General features: G+C 32.9%; 3 protein-coding genes across 3 annotated transcripts; 2 read left to right on the top strand and 1 right to left on the bottom strand.

The window, feature by feature from the left end:
* Positions 1–998: 998 nt before the first annotated feature.
* On the top strand, positions 999–4,568 carry LOC123202357 (amino acid transporter AVT1D-like). The gene is made up of 11 exons (XM_044618244.1): positions 999–1,462; positions 1,546–1,811; positions 2,138–2,352; positions 2,466–2,489; positions 2,592–2,772; positions 2,873–3,092; positions 3,323–3,458; positions 3,587–3,752; positions 3,872–3,915; positions 4,020–4,082; positions 4,186–4,568. The coding sequence occupies exons 1-11, from the start codon at positions 1,275–1,277 to the stop codon at positions 4,282–4,284; spliced, it is 1,602 nt and encodes a 533-aa protein (XP_044474179.1). The 5' UTR covers positions 999–1,274; the 3' UTR covers positions 4,285–4,568.
* Positions 4,569–5,810: 1,242 nt separating this feature from the next.
* Positions 5,811–8,713, bottom strand: LOC123202218 (laccase-17-like). Its single transcript, XM_044618047.1, has 5 exons — positions 8,690–8,713; positions 7,295–7,535; positions 7,081–7,209; positions 6,052–7,001; positions 5,811–5,933 (listed from the first exon to the last, which is right to left on the bottom strand). The coding sequence occupies exons 1-5, from the start codon at positions 8,711–8,713 to the stop codon at positions 5,883–5,885; spliced, it is 1,395 nt and encodes a 464-aa protein (XP_044473982.1). The 3' UTR covers positions 5,811–5,882.
* Positions 8,714–12,291: 3,578 nt separating this feature from the next.
* Positions 12,292–17,352, top strand: LOC123201845 (probable protein S-acyltransferase 16). The gene is given in 8 exon segments (XM_044617410.1): positions 12,292–12,712; positions 14,914–15,006; positions 15,085–15,186; positions 15,352–15,429; positions 15,508–15,606; positions 15,728–15,770; positions 15,773–15,822; positions 16,683–17,352. Coding segments are annotated over 8 exon segments (852 nt in total). The 5' UTR covers positions 12,292–12,439; the 3' UTR covers positions 16,797–17,352.
* Positions 17,353–18,305: the final 953 nt, after the last annotated feature.

The raw sequence follows: 18,305 nt of genomic DNA, 5'->3' as shown, positions 1-18,305 counted from the left end.
GAGTTCTTCGGCATCAAACTAAAAAAAAAAAAAACTATTATCCACTTCAATATGCAAATTCCTATCAAGTATATATAACATCTCTAAATTGCAAATTCATGATATGTCAGAATTGTGTTTATCTATTGAGGATATTTAAGGATATTTGTGGACATTGATTATTATCTTTATATATCAAAGTTTTGTTTTTTTGAAACTACTTGACATAAATTTGTCTCACCTTTGAAAACATTGAGACTTGAAAAAGAAAAGAATTTCTTTGATGTTGTCATAATTATTGTAAATGTAAAAAATTATTTGCAAATTTTATTAATTGTGTCGTGCCTATTCGAATTTCAGGTTATAAACCTTTAACTCTAACTTAATTCGAATTAAAATCATATTAAAATTTTTCAACCTTAACCTAACTCTGTAATGTTTGGGTTGATCCAACACAACCCAAATTAACCCAAAATTGTCTATTGTTTTTTTTTTTTACACATTTTAATTTCTTCATTACACTACACCAACCTATTTTTAATAAAAATCACCTAATATAATATTTTGTCGTGTCTACAAATAGTTTAAAAAATTACATATCAACATTTTAAAACACATTAATAATTTTACTAATCAAATCATATTCTCACTATCGAATAAGAAAATAAAATACTTAAATAAAATTCAAGAATTATATGAATAATTATAACTATATAAAGATACAATTATATACAATTTGTAAGGATTCTAACTATTATTGATATTTGTTATATTAAATCGTATCAAATTGATCCGAATAAATTTTGTGTCAAAAAATATAACCCTAACCAATTTTTCTTGCGGCACAAGATAATAAAAGATATGAAAGGAAAGATGGTATATATGGAAAGTGCATACAGTGCACTTGCCATTTTAAGTAGTTTTATTGATACGAAAATTAATGAACAAAATCGACACATTGTTTTTTATTGAATTGTTTGAATGGGTATTATTAATATTCTGTTAATAATCAGGAATTTTCAGCATACTGCTGCTGAACAATAGCCTCATTTAATTGCAGAAATGCACGCTCTCCATTTCATTCCGAGTAACCTGGATGTTTAGGTTGACGAAACCAAGACAAAAATCTGCTCTTTTTCACTACTTTGCCTTTTTGTCTGTGTATTTCATGATATTGATACCCAAAGAAAAACAGGCTTAGGAGACCGGAAAAGTAGTTCTGTAGTTGCGCAGGTGAAATATATTGCGGGGTGTTTAAAAAATAAGGTTGTTTGAATTGATTAGAAAGTAAGAAGATGATGAATGAGGATCTGGGATCAAAACGGGCAGATGAATTTCAAATGGAAGATGAAGAAATTTTTGCAGAAAGGGTGTTTGAAAACAAGGATGATTTGGAATCTGATTGCTCCGTCCATTCAATGGCCTCGGATGGCCATTCTAATGCCTCCGATACTGGTGAAACAAGTTGGCCTCAAAGCTACAGGTTTTGCCGTTCTTTTTTGTTGTTTTTATTGATTGTTCTGTCTGCAATATTTATAAGAAGAATAAGGAAATGCATATATGCAGGGATTCGATGGACATGTACACAAGTATCACAAATACGTCCTTTGGTTTTCCAGGAGGGACTAGTGTGACGAGGCTTGCCAGTTCCATGTCCCCACTATACAAGAGAAATTTGGCTTTTGATCATGATGCTACGCCCACTAAACCCCTCATTTCTGATTTAGAAAAAGATGTAGTCCCCGCAAGGTTATCCCGGAGAAAATTATCTATTAGTGGCTGTGACTTGCCTCATCAGAAGGGGTGCTCATTTGTTCAAGCAGTTCTTAATGGTAAACCCCTAAAATCCACACCTTGGCAAGCTTTGTAAGAGATCTAAATTCTTCATGATAAAGTTACATAAACATGTGTATTGTATGGCTGCATTTATGCAAGAAAGTCTGAATTTGAGATTTCTCAATTTTACTGCAATTTCATAGTTCACTGTTTTCTTGACATTTCAGTCAATGGAGGTGCAAGACATATGTAAATCTGATCTACATAATATAATCTAAATGGATGCATGTAGATATTTGTATGCATAGAGTCAATTGGTTTTGTAAGGTTATGATTTAGCTATATGGTTAAAAGTTGGAGTGTGGGTTTCTCTTCTATGCAGGAATCAATGTTTTATGTGGTGTAGGAGTCCTAGCAGCTCCCTTTGCAGTCAAAGAAGGAGGGTGGTTAAGCCTCTCACTGGCCTTCTTTTTTGCTGTCATTGCTTGTCATACTGGGATTTTATTGATGAAATGTTTAGAAAGCTCTCCTAGACTTCAAACTTACCCAGACATTGGACAGGCTGCTTTTGGAAAACCTGGTCGCCTAGTGATAGCTGTAAGTTCATTTAAGAAATCAGTTCTCCTTTATTAACAAGCATGTGTCTGTACATGTATATACTTTTGTTTGCATTAGAAGTAACACTGAGAGCTGATTTTTGCGAAATGCAGATTATCTTGTACATGGAATTATATGTAAGTCCTTCGAATTTTTCCTGAATGCCTCTAACAAGTCCATTTAACTTGGTCCCCTGTTCTTATCTTGAGCTAAAAGGTGAAGAGTACTATGTTCTGTAGGCTGCTTGTGTGGAGTTTTTGATTATGATGGGCGATAACTTGTCGTCATTGTTTCCAAACACCAACATGTATATTGCGGGAATTCAACTTAATTCTAATCAAATCTTTGCCATAACATCAACCCTCATTATTCTTCCAACTGTTTGGCTTCGAGACCTTAGCTTACTCGCATATATCTCAGGTTCTATATCTTTATTTCTCCCTTTTAGTCCCATTCTTCATTTTTCTTGACATTTGTCCCTTAAGGTGTACCTGCTCACTCTTAGAGCCCATGTATTCAGTTGGAGGAGTTCTTACTACTAGTCTGGTGATGCTTTGCCTGGTATGGATTGGGGTGGTAGACAATGTGGGGTTTCATGGCAGCGGAACCGTCTTAGACTTGGTAAATCTACCTGTCTCACTGGGTATATTTGGTTTTTGCTATGCGGGCCATTCAGTTTTTCCAAACATATATTCATCAATGAAAGAAACATCACAATTTCCTTGGGTTCTCATAATCAGGTGACAACAATATTTTCTGATTTACATCTATACAAATTCAGCTTGTTTTTCTGGTTCAGTATGCAAAAACATCTAGAATTTGTACAAATGTAAACAATGATTCCTATCACTACTATCTTCTGAATAATCATTAGAAATACCCTTTGTTCACAATCAATTACTATGTGTATAAGATATACTTGTTCTTCAAAAACTCAACTAAGAAAATATCAACTTATCTGTTGCTGCAGCTTCTTTTTTGGGTGGGTTTTTAACACTGGGATAGCAGTCTGTGGCTACCTGATGTTTGGAGATTCAGTCAAGTCTCAATACACTTTGAACATGCCCAAACAATTTGTGGCTTCCAAAGTTGCTGTGTGGACAACAGTACGATACCAATCTAAATTCATCGTTCTAGTCAATTTTTCACACATCAGCCTTCAGCAGATGAAGATTGTTAGACTATTAACTATGTACTCAGAACTTGTCAAATGTTAAATTTATTATGTTTTCAGGTTGTGATCCCAATGTCAAAGTATGCCTTGACACTTACACCAGTTGCATTAAGTCTGGAGGAGCTGATGCCTTCTGCTCAACATCAAACTTACATTGTATCAATAGTCATCAGAACAGTTTTAGTGATTTCAACTTTGGTTGTGGCACTCACAATTCCATTCTTTGGTAAGAAAAAAACAGTAAATTTATACATACAAGTTCTTTGAAGCATTCTGATTCTTGAATATGCTTTACGTCAAAAACAGCAATGCTTTATGCTAAGTTTTCGTTTGTTTGTACTGCAGGAACTGTGATGTCACTTGGAGGATCATTTCTCGCAATGCTGCTTGTAAGTTTCCTTTACTTGGATAAACCTCAGATCTAATGTTTATTAAAAATAAAACAAATGTAGCTCTAATAAATGGATCAACTTCTCTCAATTTTTGATTGCAGACTATTATTTTGCCATGTGTATGTTACCTGAGCATTCATAGAGGTAGACTATCTAAAATGAAGGTACAAATTCTTAATGTATCCCAACATGAATATATTTGAAATTCTTCCCAGTATGAAGGGAAAAAAGTTTAGCTCATCTGAGTTTTTTTTTTTCTTTCATCAGATTGCAGTTTGCTTTCTCTATATTACTGTTGGACTGCTATGTGCATGTTCTGGGACATATTCAGCCCTCTCAAGACTTGCCAATCAAACCACTGAATGAAGAAACTGAGCATCTCTCTGCTGTAGCTCACTATCTTGTGCGGTTGTGCTCAACAAGAAATTTGGAGTAAATTCCCATTTATGTTTAGAAACTAGAACTAACAAATCAATCAACTGATACCATAGATATCTTTTGAAGAGAACTTTTCTTTTTCCTTTTTGGAGTAGATAGTGTTTATGGGATATGGATTATGTGTGCTCATGGAAGTCTCAAAATATGTGATCTGCAAATTTGTCATTCACAATTTTAGAACAGATTATGTAATTTTCTCCATTTTAACAAAAGCTGCCTGCAAATCTTCACTCTTGCGAGTGAATTATATTTTCTCATCCGAGGTTTAACAACACTTTTCCACTTGTGCAAATGTCACACTTTTTTATTTATAAGCTAACTCTACTAATCAAAATTAAATTATTATATTATCTCTAACTATTTCATTTTTTAAAATTATTATATCATTCTAAATTAACAAAATTTAAAAGAAATCTCTTTATAAAACAAATTTTCATTAATACACTCTTCTTTTCATTCCCCTTTCATTTTTACCCTTATCTTCATAGATGTCCTGATTGGCCCCCACAACCGCCACCACCTATCTGTCTCACGCATGTTTACATCTTTATTGCAACCCACAACCATGCGATAACTCTGTTGCATATCACCGCCACCTCTTTGTCGCATAATTTAGTTACATCTTCCTCCATGGTAATCTTTTGTTTCTTAGGCAGTGTCATTCATCCACGATTTAGCTAGCTTCTTGCTCCACATCTTCTCCGCCTACTCAAATAACGTCACTCTTTGGTGTCTTGAGCATTAGTCTAGTTGCAATGGTAGCAATGGTGAGATTTCGTGACTAGGGTTTCAGGAACGGAATTACAAGTTTCTAAACTTGTAACGCTAGTTTTTTCTAAACAAAGTTTGATTTTGAGTAAAAAAATATGATTTATGTAATCAAGAGACAGAAATGTGATTCACTCTACTAATGTCAACAATTTATTAAATATGACTTGTGAATAGTGATAACTAGGCTTCATTGGCCAAATCACAGGGATGTTCTTCCACAATTCAAGCAATAAAGAGTCAAAAGGTCTCTGAAATGGTAAATATACAGAGTACGGTACTGTATTTCACCATGCCTATCTGAGCCCATGTAGCCAAATGTTCTTGCAACGATGGTCACAATGAGTGATTCTTCATCTTCTTAAAAATTGGAAAGCTCAAACTCAAATACCTAAGCCTCCAAATTGCTATCAAGCAAATTGTTGCTTGACTTTATGTCACTGTATGATCCCAGGAGAACAGTCAAGATGCAAGTAATAATATTACATTCTCTACGAAAACAAGGAAGAAGAATAACTACTAACATGGAAATTTTTGTTTGATTCAATTGAAACATAATCTTAAAGTACAAAACTTTGTTCATATATAGGTAATCTGTCTGAAGTATAAGAAAAAAATAGAAATTAAGAATAACTGATAGATATAGAAGCTCCGCATCATCGGAGGGCAAATTCAAGTTCAACGTTTCGGAAGATCAGACGGCGGAGGTGGCAGTTTTTGCTTTGGCTCCTTTCCATCCATCACAATCCACGCCATCTTCAACCCCCAACTGGTGTGTACTTCCAAATGGAAATGCATAAACCAGACACCTGTTCATTATTCATCAGTAGTTATTGTAGATTTACGCCGACAAGTTATTAATTAGAGTAATTTTGCCGTTATCTTGACTATAAACCAATTTACAGTGTAATTAGCTTTAGAACCTACCTGGGTTGGGTTGTCCGCAAGAAAACGAATGGCGACCCACCCACCAGAGGGGACGCCCACAGTGTTCCTCTCAGCAGGGTTAACCAGGTTAAAGTTTTTGGGGTCTTTGTTGGGGTTGAAGTTTCCAATGCCTTGACCAACCACAAAGAAGTTAAAGCCATGAAGGTGAAGAGGGTGGCTCTCTGCGCCAACGATGCTAGTATCCTGCATCACCAGCTCAACACTACTTTTACAAGGCAGCACCACAATCTTTGTGCCGCTGTTTACCAGAAGGTTTTTCGGCGGTGTGCCGGTATAGTTGAATTTGAATGGCGGGTTGGTGGGGAAATCAGTTGTGTACACGCCTTTCGATTTCTTAAAAAAGTGAGCTTGAAGTAGAGCAATGTTTGGCAGCACGAAGGACACATTATTAACGGAAGCTGCTAGCTTTGTATTGTTTGGTCCTTGGCAGGTTTGGTTTTTTGGACATGAGCCTACAGTGAAGAAAAAGTGTTTATCGACTTTCTTAGGGACATTTGCAGGGAATTTGGCTGTGGCCAAGCTACGGATTTTCTTGCTGAATTTCATGGCAAAATTCGTGTCATTAAACTTTGGACGTGCAGGCTTAAGTAGGGGCAATTTCTTGTTTTTGGAGGAAGAAGGTTGCTCGTATTCTAGAATTCCAGTGGCTGTGGTGTTGTCGAAGGTGGCTGCACCAGTGGCGTAAGGCCTTACAGCAATGGCGAAAGTAGCAGTAGGGGTCTTGGATTTGGCCTTGAGAAGTACATTAGTCGTTTGCCCCGGAGTGATGAGTACAATGTTAGTTTTAATTGGTTTCACGTAGACTGCATCAGTTTCCACCATTGTTAAACTGTGGTTAGCGATGCTGAAGAAAAGCTCATCATTGAGTGCAGCATTGACCATGCGGAGGAGGTAAGTTTTTCCAGCCTTCACCTTCAGCTTGAATGTGTCTGCATGAAGTTTAGGGTTTCCAATTTTAGAGTTTCAGAATACAAATAAACCATGTGGGCACCTTCCTGTAATTTTCACCTTTCGCTGAGCAGTTATAGGAGGGTCCAGGGAGACCATTAATGGTAAAAGCATCAGAGATATTTGGTGCTCCTCTGGACTTCAAGGCTTGGCTGATAATTTTCTCAGTGTCTGCTTTCCACCATTCTCCTACAATTGAAGGCAAAAATACACGTAAATATAACCAGTAGAGAGCACATTTCAATTATTTTAACAAAGAACTTGTGTATATGACCAAAAACCATGGGAACTTCTTGAAAGGGCTGTGGAAATGGATAAGGGATATGCTCCTTTGGGAGGATAAAAATTGGTCCATATAAAGTTGCTCTTAGACATGAGGTGTGAGCATGCCAAAACAAGGTTCCTCTTTGGCCAGTAATGGTGAAGTTGTATACATAAGGATTGACCAGTTGAATTGGGCATTGTGTAATATAGGCTGGCCCGTCTGCCCATCTCCAAGTTAATTCACTTCTCAACTATACATTTTTATAATGATAATTATAAAGGGAAGAGATGAAGTTGTAAAAAAAATTTTTGTACCGTCAGTTAACATTAGATATGATTTTATTTTAATAAAATCGAGTAATTGAATAATCCAATAACAATTTATAAATAGATTAAGTATAAGAATATATTACACATTTAAAACTTATTGTATGGGTACAATAAGAACTTAAAAGAAAAGTTTAATGAAAGCTGATGGAGGACTAAGAAAAGCACCCATCTCACTTTGTTTCTATTAGATATAGAGAAAAGAAAATGATTGAAGGGAAAGAAACCCGGATGATTGGATGCCGAGAAAGTGAGAGGGAGGAGGATCTATATAGGAAAAGACAAAGATTAATTAGTTTGTTAATAATTAGATTATGGTTTACTTTCGAGTGATGTCCAAGGCAGAATGATTTTCTTAATCCATTAATTAATTGAGTTTAACGGTATTAATTAAAGGCTAAAAGACTTGTCCCCGAGGTAAAGTGTAATCTTAAACTCATACCCTTCAACTTTAAAAGACCTGAACTCTTACTCATGAACAAAATTCTATTAAAAAACTCAGTTAAAGTTAATAGTAAAATTGTCATTTAATAAAAACACTTAAAGGAGAAATTACTACATTTCAAACTTTAGGTGAAAAAAAATTATTAAATTTTCAAACTGAAGGGAAGAAAATATAATAAAACTTTAATTTTTTAAATTTTTTATTAAATAACAGTTTTATTATTAACTTTAAGAGAATTTTTTAACAGAATTTTACTTATAGGTAAGAATTTAAATTTTTAAAAATTAGAGGATATGAGTTTAAGATTACACTTAACCATCGATGGAAACAAGTCCTTTAGCCTTAGTTAAATGAATCGATGCCCATGATTGAGATTAACACAAAATCTATTTAACTTGGTCACAGTCAATCAATATTAAGAAAATGAAGGTAAGTAATCAGGGATATGGCTGTGATTTGATTGAAATAATTGAAGAATACATAGATCGATTGGGAGAAAAATAAAATATGCTTGATTAGTGAATAATTAGGGAAATATTGTGATTAATATTAAGTCAAAAAGGAATTAGTTGTTACACCATATTGACAATCAGTTGTTGGTACTGTAACAACCGTGATTTAATAGCTGCTCACTGATTTCAGCTCTTCTTGCTTCATCGGAGAAAATCAAATCCTGCATCTGTTATAAATTTTTTGATGTAAGTTAATATTAATTATGATTTTAGTTTAATAAAATCGAGTAATTGAATAATTCAATATCAGTTTACAGATAAGTTTGAATATTAATAAAAATAAACCCAATACACTCAAAAGTTACGATCAGAGTGAAGAGCATAAGCATGAGTATTGAGGTTTATTAGACCTTCATGAGGTCAATTAATCTATTATTTATCGGCTAGATCCCCACTTTAAAACTTAATACAATATAACTACAGTATAGCTTACTTCATTGAAAGCTATCATTCAAGAAAGTTTATAGAATGGAAGACTAAGTCACGTCGAGAGATTATTTCGATAAGTTATTTTAAAAGCTTTATGGATTCAAATTGTATGACGATTTACGTATTTTTATAACCCTAAACTTTAATTCAGTATTTTATGACATGTGCGTAGATCCTGAAATTAGGATTGATTAATTGTTTTATTTTATTGAGTTTATACAAAATAAATCTTACATCATCTACCACTAACTAATTATCAGCTATAAGTCTATATATAAACCACCCACAAACCCTAAATCTATAAGAAACCCTAAAAATATTTTCATGTGAATGCATGAAACCCTAGCTTCAAGCTGCATATATGCTTTGAGTTAAAACGAAAAACTCTTTTAAATTCTTCTAAACTAAGCACATTTTGTACATAATTTTATAATAGAAAACAGATTAATTAGCTCTCATTTTACAATTTATGAAGAAATGTTTACTCCTTGATGAAAAAGAAAAGAAGAAAGAGTGAGACTTGAGAAAGAAGAAAAAATTGCATTATTTCATCTTGATGACTGAATTATAATACTAACCAGAATTGATTCTCTTGATGCAATAAATAATGCAAGCAAGCTAATTGAAGAAGGAACAACATATGGAAGCAAGCTAAGTCTATAAACTAAATCTCTTCCTCATTTTACTTATAATAAAACTATATGTACCTACTTTATACATACAAATAAATACATACTTTATGTGTGTCTTCAAAGGATAAGATAATTTTGAATTAACGATAAAATAATACACAATCACATGATGACATATCATGTGTATATGTATTTATGTATTAAAAAGTTGATACGCATAACATTATTATAAAAAAAAATTTAATTTTATCTGTTAAAAGGGATTGCAGTTTAATAATTCAAAAGGAGTTTGAGTTTTAACCTAAACGAGTAGTTTAGAAGACCAGTGAGATGCTTGCATATGTTTCAAATTTATGTACAACTATTGTGAAGAGACTTAAAGAATTAACTAAGTAAGCTTGTTGGTTTGAGTTAAATATCTAGCTATCACTAACATTTTGTTGACCTCAGTGGATTTGAATATGACTAGTTTAGGTCTCATAGATACAACCTTTGAATCAACTGATATCATAAACGATTCAGAGATATATATCACTGAATGAAATAATGGAAGAAAGAATAAGCAAGTAACATAAAAAATCGATAGATTTCAATAAGGAACAATCAATAACTAATTCGATTTAAAGGGTGTAAACATGATAGTTGAATCGTGTATCAAAAACCTAATTTTATGTAACATATATCAAGTATCATATGATACAACTTTTAAAAAATAAAATAATAAAAAAATATAATAGATATGTCATCATTTTAAAAAGTATCAAAAACACTTATACAAATTTAAAATTTCTCATATATACCTCTACAATATTATTATTTTCTCAAAAAAGTATATCAATCTGTATCAATAATATATATCGTATCGTATGATATGTTCATTGTATTATATTAATTATGATACATATCATTTTTTATTTGTATCATATTATATTATAATATACGTATCTTATAGTATAAGTGTAAACATTTCATTTTTGACTTGATTGACAAGTACCAATGGTAGGAAATTGAATATTACCAGACAATCATGCCCATAAATTTCCCTTATTAGTGTCATATCCATCCATTTCCTTCACAAATACCTTTAATAAAACAGGCTATTTTATTTTCTGACTCAGTCAAAATTTCTTTCCTTATCCTGAACAACCAGATGAACCAATTTATTGACTTAGCCATGATTTGACTTGTATGTTAATTTCAATAATGTGACTTGAAAAACATGCGAAGGAAGCTGGCATCATTTCCAAGCAATAACGTTAAAATTAGATTAAGACAATTAGTCTGCAACTCTCTGTCGTTGGAGCAATGACAGGCAGTCATTGGGGTCCAAGAAATGCGCCCATTTTGTTGTGGCTCTACTTATATCATTTTCTCTCCATCCAATCATCCCGCTCTCATTCATGCTGGATTTCATCCATCATTTTCTTCTGAGAAGGAAGCTGAGATGGATGGTCTTCTTTTACGTGTGAAAGTGTCATTTAGCTTAGTCAACTAGTGGGTATATTAATGAAACTACGGGGTGTAAGAAATATGTGGGGTCTTGCTGTGAAAGAACCATGGTAGGTCTGGATTTAATCAGAGCTAGCTCAATCTTCAAAAATCAATTCAGCTCAATTTAGTTTAGCTCTAGTTCATTTGATTCAAATTTAAATTAAATTCACATCGAAAGATTTGATTTATATTCAAATTAAATTCGAATCGAAAGATTTGATTTGTTTTTTAATTTGAACAGAACTCAAGCTGAGAAGTGGTTGGCTCAAATTAGTAATTCAAATTTATGACTCAAATCAATTTGAATTCAATAGTATGAATTTGTGGCTCGATTTGGTTCAGATAAGATATTTTGAATATTATTTGGATAAAATAATATCGTTTTATCAATGAACTACGAGCTTGAGTCATAAATCCGAGTCATACATTCGAACTATCTATTCGAACTATTAATTTGAGCCAAACAGAGTTACAAAATCGAATTATTAATTTGAACTATGAAATCGGATTAAACTCAAACTAAATCGAGCTGAATTATTTTTTATCTAAAACGAACTTGAGTTGGACTTAATTTTAGCTCAGTGAATTAGGATCGAATCTTTTTCTATTCAAATCAAACTCAAGTCATAGGTGTTTGGGCTCAATCTAGCTCGAATCCACCCCTAAACCATGGCCTTGAAAACCAAAATGATCAATCAATCTGATTGGTTGAGTTGTCATCCATTAGATAAAAACAATTATGGTTTATTGAAAAACCATTTTGAAAGTTAGATTAGAGTAAATCAAATTGAATCAAATAGCTCGAGCCATTGTATAAATTAAAAACTCAAGTTTGCCCCGTTGATTATGTCAAGAAACAAAAAAAAAACATTATTAGAACTTAAACTTAAACCCGAGTTTGACATGTTGCTTATGTCAAAAAAAAAAAAAATTTCATTATTAAGATTTAAACCTAAGACCTCGTATATTATTTTAAACAGTTATTCTATACAATTATGTTTATCTATATAATAAAATAATTTAGGTTATATATTTAATAGATAATTTAATAAAATTATTTTTAAATAATTCAACAATCAGTTTAACGGTTTGACTATTATTTTAAATGGCAGGTTGCAATTACATGTATATTCTTGTCTTAAAATAGGGCATTTGCGTAAAATAAAGAAAATCAAAGACCATCCAAGTAAAATTTTGAAATACCATTTAGAATAGTACCCGTCACCGGCTCTAAATCATTTTGCTGTTTCCCCTTCATTTTAAAAAATTCCACGGAGACGCCGTCGTTTCTCAGCGCCGGTGGCTCCGTCACAAAGACAATGAAGCAAGGCGTCAATTTCTCTCTACCTGTGACCGTCGTCGTTTTGGTCATCTCTTACGTATACTTTACCACTGTTTTCATTTTTATAGATCAATGGTTCGGTCTCATGTCTTCTCCTGGCATCATGAACGCCGTCGTTTTCACCTCCTTGGCCCTTATGTGTATGTTCAGCTATGCTGTCGCTGTCCTTAGGGATCCGGGTCGGGTCCCCTCCAATTATATGCCCGATGTTGAAGATGATCAAAACACAATGCATGAGATCAAGCGCAAGGTACATTAAGCTTTCCTTGAACTTTATATTTGTGTAAATAGAGTTTTATTTTAATTTTACTTATTTTTTTCATGAAAGTTTCTATCTTTTGGTTGTATAAATGTAAAGGAATTTTTTTATAAATCTTTTTAATTATATTATTGATTAATGAGTTGATATGATTTGATTTTTGCTTTTGTATTAGCTGATCTGGGGTGCGAGATACGAGAAAACATGTGCCTTGATTGTTTTTCTTGAGTTTTTTGAAATGATGGTCTGGTTAAACTTCTACCGGTTGTGCAGTTTTGAGAGATGGGTGCTAACCAAATTTGGGATTTGTTTGGGATTTAGACAGTTTTGACTACTGCGGTGGTTCCAAATGTAAAATTTTGGGTTCAAACTGGAAATTTTATATTTAGGTTACGGTTTTATTGCCTTGCACTCTGTTCCGATGTAGCAATTACTAAAGTATAGTACTAATTTTATAAACTTTGCATACAAACTTTAATGTACAAATTGATGTAGCACAAACGCGAAGGTTAAGAAAAGTGGATGCATTTAGAGAGTATAATTGTTGTAGCCATAAAAGAATAATATTTAATCAATTTGTATTCATCATCACATTACCCTGTTGATAATCGAGAGAAGCACTTTGCCCTTAGGGATAACCCACATGTTAATGGAAAGAATTCATAATTTTCATTTCATGATTTCCTTTCGTTTATTTTTTATAGAATAGAGTTAGTAAAATGTCTCTCAAGTATTGGAGGTAGATTGATGCTTTTAGCTATAATCATTATGACTTGATCAATGGTAGTTCTAGCCCTCAATAATGTTATTGTTGCTGTGATCTTAGTGCCACCTTTGTCTTGGATAGCTGCTTGAGTTTCCGTCTTGGACAATTAAGGTGTATAAAGCATGATAGCATTAGGGGTTACGACTGATCACAATGTATGAACATTAGAATAAAACAAATCAAAAATTTATTTTCCTAAAGTCAATAGCCATTTCCTTAAATGGACTTTTGGTCTTATCATTTTGAAAGGTTTTCTTTGGATTTGCATTGTCAGAGAGTTTAAATGCTGATGAGTCCATGTGTGAAAAATTGAGCTAAACATTTCTCATTCACTCCATTAAATTGATCAGAATTTATCTCTTGTTAAATGTATTGATATCCATCAAAATTTCATGTTTGGGATATTAATTGACTTCCTCAAATTCTGTGGCTCTATTAACCAACCCACAATGATTCTCATTTAAAACTAAAAAGTTTGGTTTATTATTGTTATGCTTAAAATATCATATTTTCATTTTGGCACCTGTGAAATTTCTATATATTGGCTTGGTTATGTCAACAAAGTCAGCCAGCAGAACTTATGCCCCGTGGAAATTTCCTTTCATTCTTTCTTTACATCGCCTTAAATGTTATGAAAAGATAAGAATCAGAGGAGCTGTCATCATTGGGGTTTTCTATCATCCATTCTACTATGATCATGATTATTCTCCAAAATAAACTCTTTTTTCATTCTATCTACAATACAAATAATTGAACCTATCTCATTGAGGTAACTCATGAATTAATATTGGTTAGTTGTTTTCCTGATTCTGGGGAGTATTACCTTTGCTGAAGTGATTGTCTTAGGTTAAATATGCAATCCTCTTGATTTTTTTTTAATTTATCTCGAAAGGTGAGTAACTACTCTGTGGGAACAGAATCAATGCAGTAGTGTTAGGCGTTGCTCTAATGTTCTGTGGGACTGTTCTTTGGATATACTTTTAAACTAAAATGTTTTGCTGCACCTATGCTGTCATGTGTAGTATATATCCTTTAGGTTTTTCTTATGAATTTATATGCTTGATTGAACGAGAAATGAAATTTAGTTTATGAGGAATTTCCTGTTCCTTGGGTCCTTCAGTAGATTTATATAAAATTGATGTGAGTAGTCATACAAATAATGAGTATCGTTATCAACTGGTTTTCCTTTTACAAGCATATTGATTGAACATACTATTTGGGGTTAATGCAATGTGCTATTTTTATCAAACACTTTTGTTTTCTAGCAAAATCAATTATATTATTCAGATTTCGAAGTGAAAGAACTTCCTTTCTAGCAAGAATTAAAATAGAAAATATATAAAAAAATTGCAGGCTGTCTAGAGCATAATCCAGTAGTTGGAACTCTGGTTAGCATGGTATAGTTATCTTTGTAATCTTTTTGCAGGGAGGAGATTTGAGGTATTGCCAAAAGTGTTCCCACTATAAACCTCCTCGTGCACATCATTGCCGTGTTTGCAAAAGATGTGTTCTGCGAATGGTATGTCTGATCTATGTTATCGTACATGCCTTCAACTGTCCTGGATAATGTGTTAAAGTAATGCCTCTTGATTTTAAGGACCACCATTGCATTTGGATAAGTAATTGCGTTGGTCATGCAAACTATAAAGTCTTCTTCATCTTTGTTTTGTATGCCGTAGTGGCATGCATCTACTCACTGGTATGTCATAAATATTTATAATAAAGTGATCTGGATATTTTCTTTGCGATTAATTGACGCTCTTATTATTTGCTCCTATCCTGTATTTGTATTTTGTGTTCTTACTGATGGAAAGTTTAGAACTGAATATTTATTTTCCATTTTCTTTTTCTTTTGAATTTTCAGGTTTTGCTTGTGGGTAGCCTATCTACCGATCCTCACAAGGATGAGGAACAAAGTAGAGGATCCATCAGAACTGCTTACGTAATTTAGCGATTCTTTGTTTTGTTTGAGTTTGAACCTCCAATATTTGTTATTGTGCTCATCATCTGTCATTTTCAGGTCATTTCTGGACTGTTGCTAGTCCCCATAAGTGTGGCACTGACTGTTCTTTTAGGTTGGCATATCTACCTCATTTTGCAAAACAAAACCACTATAGAGGTTATTAGAATAATTTTCGCCAATGTTGTTCATTTGCTTGGTCACCAATTTGTTTCCGATTTTTGGTCTGCTGTTTACTAGGATCATTTTCATATTTCCTCACTGAGAATATTTCTTGCAGCATTATGAAGGAGTGAGAGCTTTGTGGCTTGCAGCGAAAGGTGGCATGTTTATAAGCATCCTTATGATCTGGGTGTCTATGAAAATCTGACAACTGTAAGTGTCTTGCTCCACCTCCTTGGGTGATATATTTACAGTATCACTTCACTTAATGTCTGAATATTGTATTTTTTATTCCCCTATATCTGCTTTTGATGAATCTGAGGAGTTTTTAGAATTTAGATTTTAGTTTCTGTACCATTGGGCCTTTTTTCCCTTTGGATTTTGCGTGGCCATGCTCTATTTTTCCTCCTTAAAAGTATTAGCTCACTTAATTGTCATGAAAGCCGTCCAGCAACTGAAAAGTATGATGATTTGGTGCAAGTTTGATCTACTTTTCCTGGTTTTAAGTCCAGAATACATTCACAGCTCTGGTTCAAGTGCATCATGAGGGAAATCACTTAATATGTTTGAACACCAAGTTGCAATATTTGCAATACCAAGCTTTCTTGGAACTCAGAGATGCTGCTATATCATGTATTTTTGCGGTTCATGACTTTCAAAATTATTGGGTTAAGTGGGCAAATAAGTCCCATGTTGAGCTGTATTATATTTCTCAATTTTTTTTTAAGAGAATGTTACAATCTACCTAATTGTCTTGTGTGCTGTGGCAGATTGGCAGGCCTGTGTGGCTTGACCAGTTTAGCATACCTAGAGTGGTTGGCTGGTGATGCCATGCTGCATGTCACTTGACCACTTTGGCTGGGCATCATTCTAATTGAGCTCCATCCTGAATGATTTGCCCACAAAGCTCTAGATGAATACTTTCCATTTTACTTTGATCTTGCAACTACCCAGGGGATTAGGCAGTTAAAGTTACAGAATCGTTATATCTGGATTTGAAAGTGTGGTCATGCAGTCTGTGCACTCTGATTTGTTGTGCATATCCATTATATGAATTGATTTCTATGCTTCAGGTACTTGGTCCAAGTATCTTCAGCTGGGTGTGTCCCACATCAAGACATATTGGTTCTGGTCTCCAATTCCGCACTACCAATGATAATGCAGCTGGTGCATCTGTGCTAAAATAGTTAGAAGATTGCTTGGCCTGACATCCCCATTGGAAGTAACAAAATTTGCAACTTCTTAACCATCAAAAGCTGGGTGAATGCCAATATCTGATAATGTTCCCAGCTTCTTTCTAGTGCCTTAACTTGTGTGCTATTCTGTTTTGGATTCAGGCAGACGGCAAGATCATGATGATCAGTCTGGGACATTTGTAAGTGTTCTATTGCAAGGTAGTTGAGTTGAGGAGGCGGCATTTTGTAAGATAGTCTTCTTCTACAGCCGATGTGACGGGTACTTTCATTTTCATTTTAATTTTCATTTTGATTTTCAAGTATAGAGTTTGCTGACAGATACGGCCACCAACTGATACATGATGTACAAGAAGGAAGCAGAAATGGCTAGATTGAGCTATCCTTTCCTCAATATAACTGTAATCCTTTTAACCTGAACGAAACAAATCTTCTGTAAACTTTGTCGTCCTTAAATGTTTTGTTTTCATCCATGGATGTGACTTGTTTGTTGCATGATTTTATCAACATTTAATGTTGGTTGATAATGGAGGGACCAATATGTTTCTCATCTTCTCTTGCTGGTTGATGTTCTGGGTTTCTTTTATAAAATAGGGGTCCCTGAGCCCATTAGAATTTAAAAGTAACAATTTGATCCCTATCTAATATCTATTACCAACTATTAAAAATTTATTGCAAATTTTAAAAACATAGATTAGGCTAGCTGGTTTAACTGTCGTTCGATAGAAAAAACAGTTTCAATTTATTAAAAAACTGTTTTAAAATTAAATTAGATTGAATTAAATAATTCAAACGGTTGGATCAAATAAAATTTTATATTAATTTTAAATATAAATATATTAATTAAATTAAATTTATTTTCATATTATAATAATTTAAATTATATATTTAACGGTAAATTATATAAAATTATTTTAAATATTATTTTTTATATAATTAACTAGTTTAACATAATTAAATCTTCAAATAACTAATTTCTTTAATCTTCTTGTACTTAAGTAAAACCAGATTGACCAAATTCTATTTCGCTCCATAATTTGTGGAAGTTTCTGTTGAAGAGGCTGATACATGAGCCCGACTTGGCAGTGTGCATATTTCAATTTAAATTATAAAATTAAATTAATTTTTTTTAAAATTATGATTTTATTTAGTTTAAATAATTTTTAAATTATTTTTTTTGTTTGGGTTATAATTTGAGTAATTTTTAAATTAAACCGTAAATCATATTTTTTGATACATATATACAATTATATTCAATAAAATTTGCCAATAAATAATTAAGTGTATAATTTTTCTTTTTAAATTTATAAATTTTATTAAATAATATATATTTATAAATAAATAATTTTAATTAATTTAAGTTATAATCTAAACGTATTTTTTAATTTAGTTTAAAAACTAAAATAGTTTCTTGAATTTAGAAATTTTCAATTTTTTTTTCAATTAGGCTTGAAAAAATTCCCAAGCCACACTGACCCAACCCATACACCACCCAAACCCGCC

Source organism: Mangifera indica, chromosome 18 (genome assembly GCF_011075055.1).
Source record: "Mangifera indica cultivar Alphonso chromosome 18, CATAS_Mindica_2.1, whole genome shotgun sequence".
In the NCBI taxonomy this organism is placed as follows: domain Eukaryota; kingdom Viridiplantae; phylum Streptophyta; class Magnoliopsida; order Sapindales; family Anacardiaceae; genus Mangifera; species Mangifera indica.
This window is presented reverse-complemented; position numbering and strand designations above follow the sequence as displayed.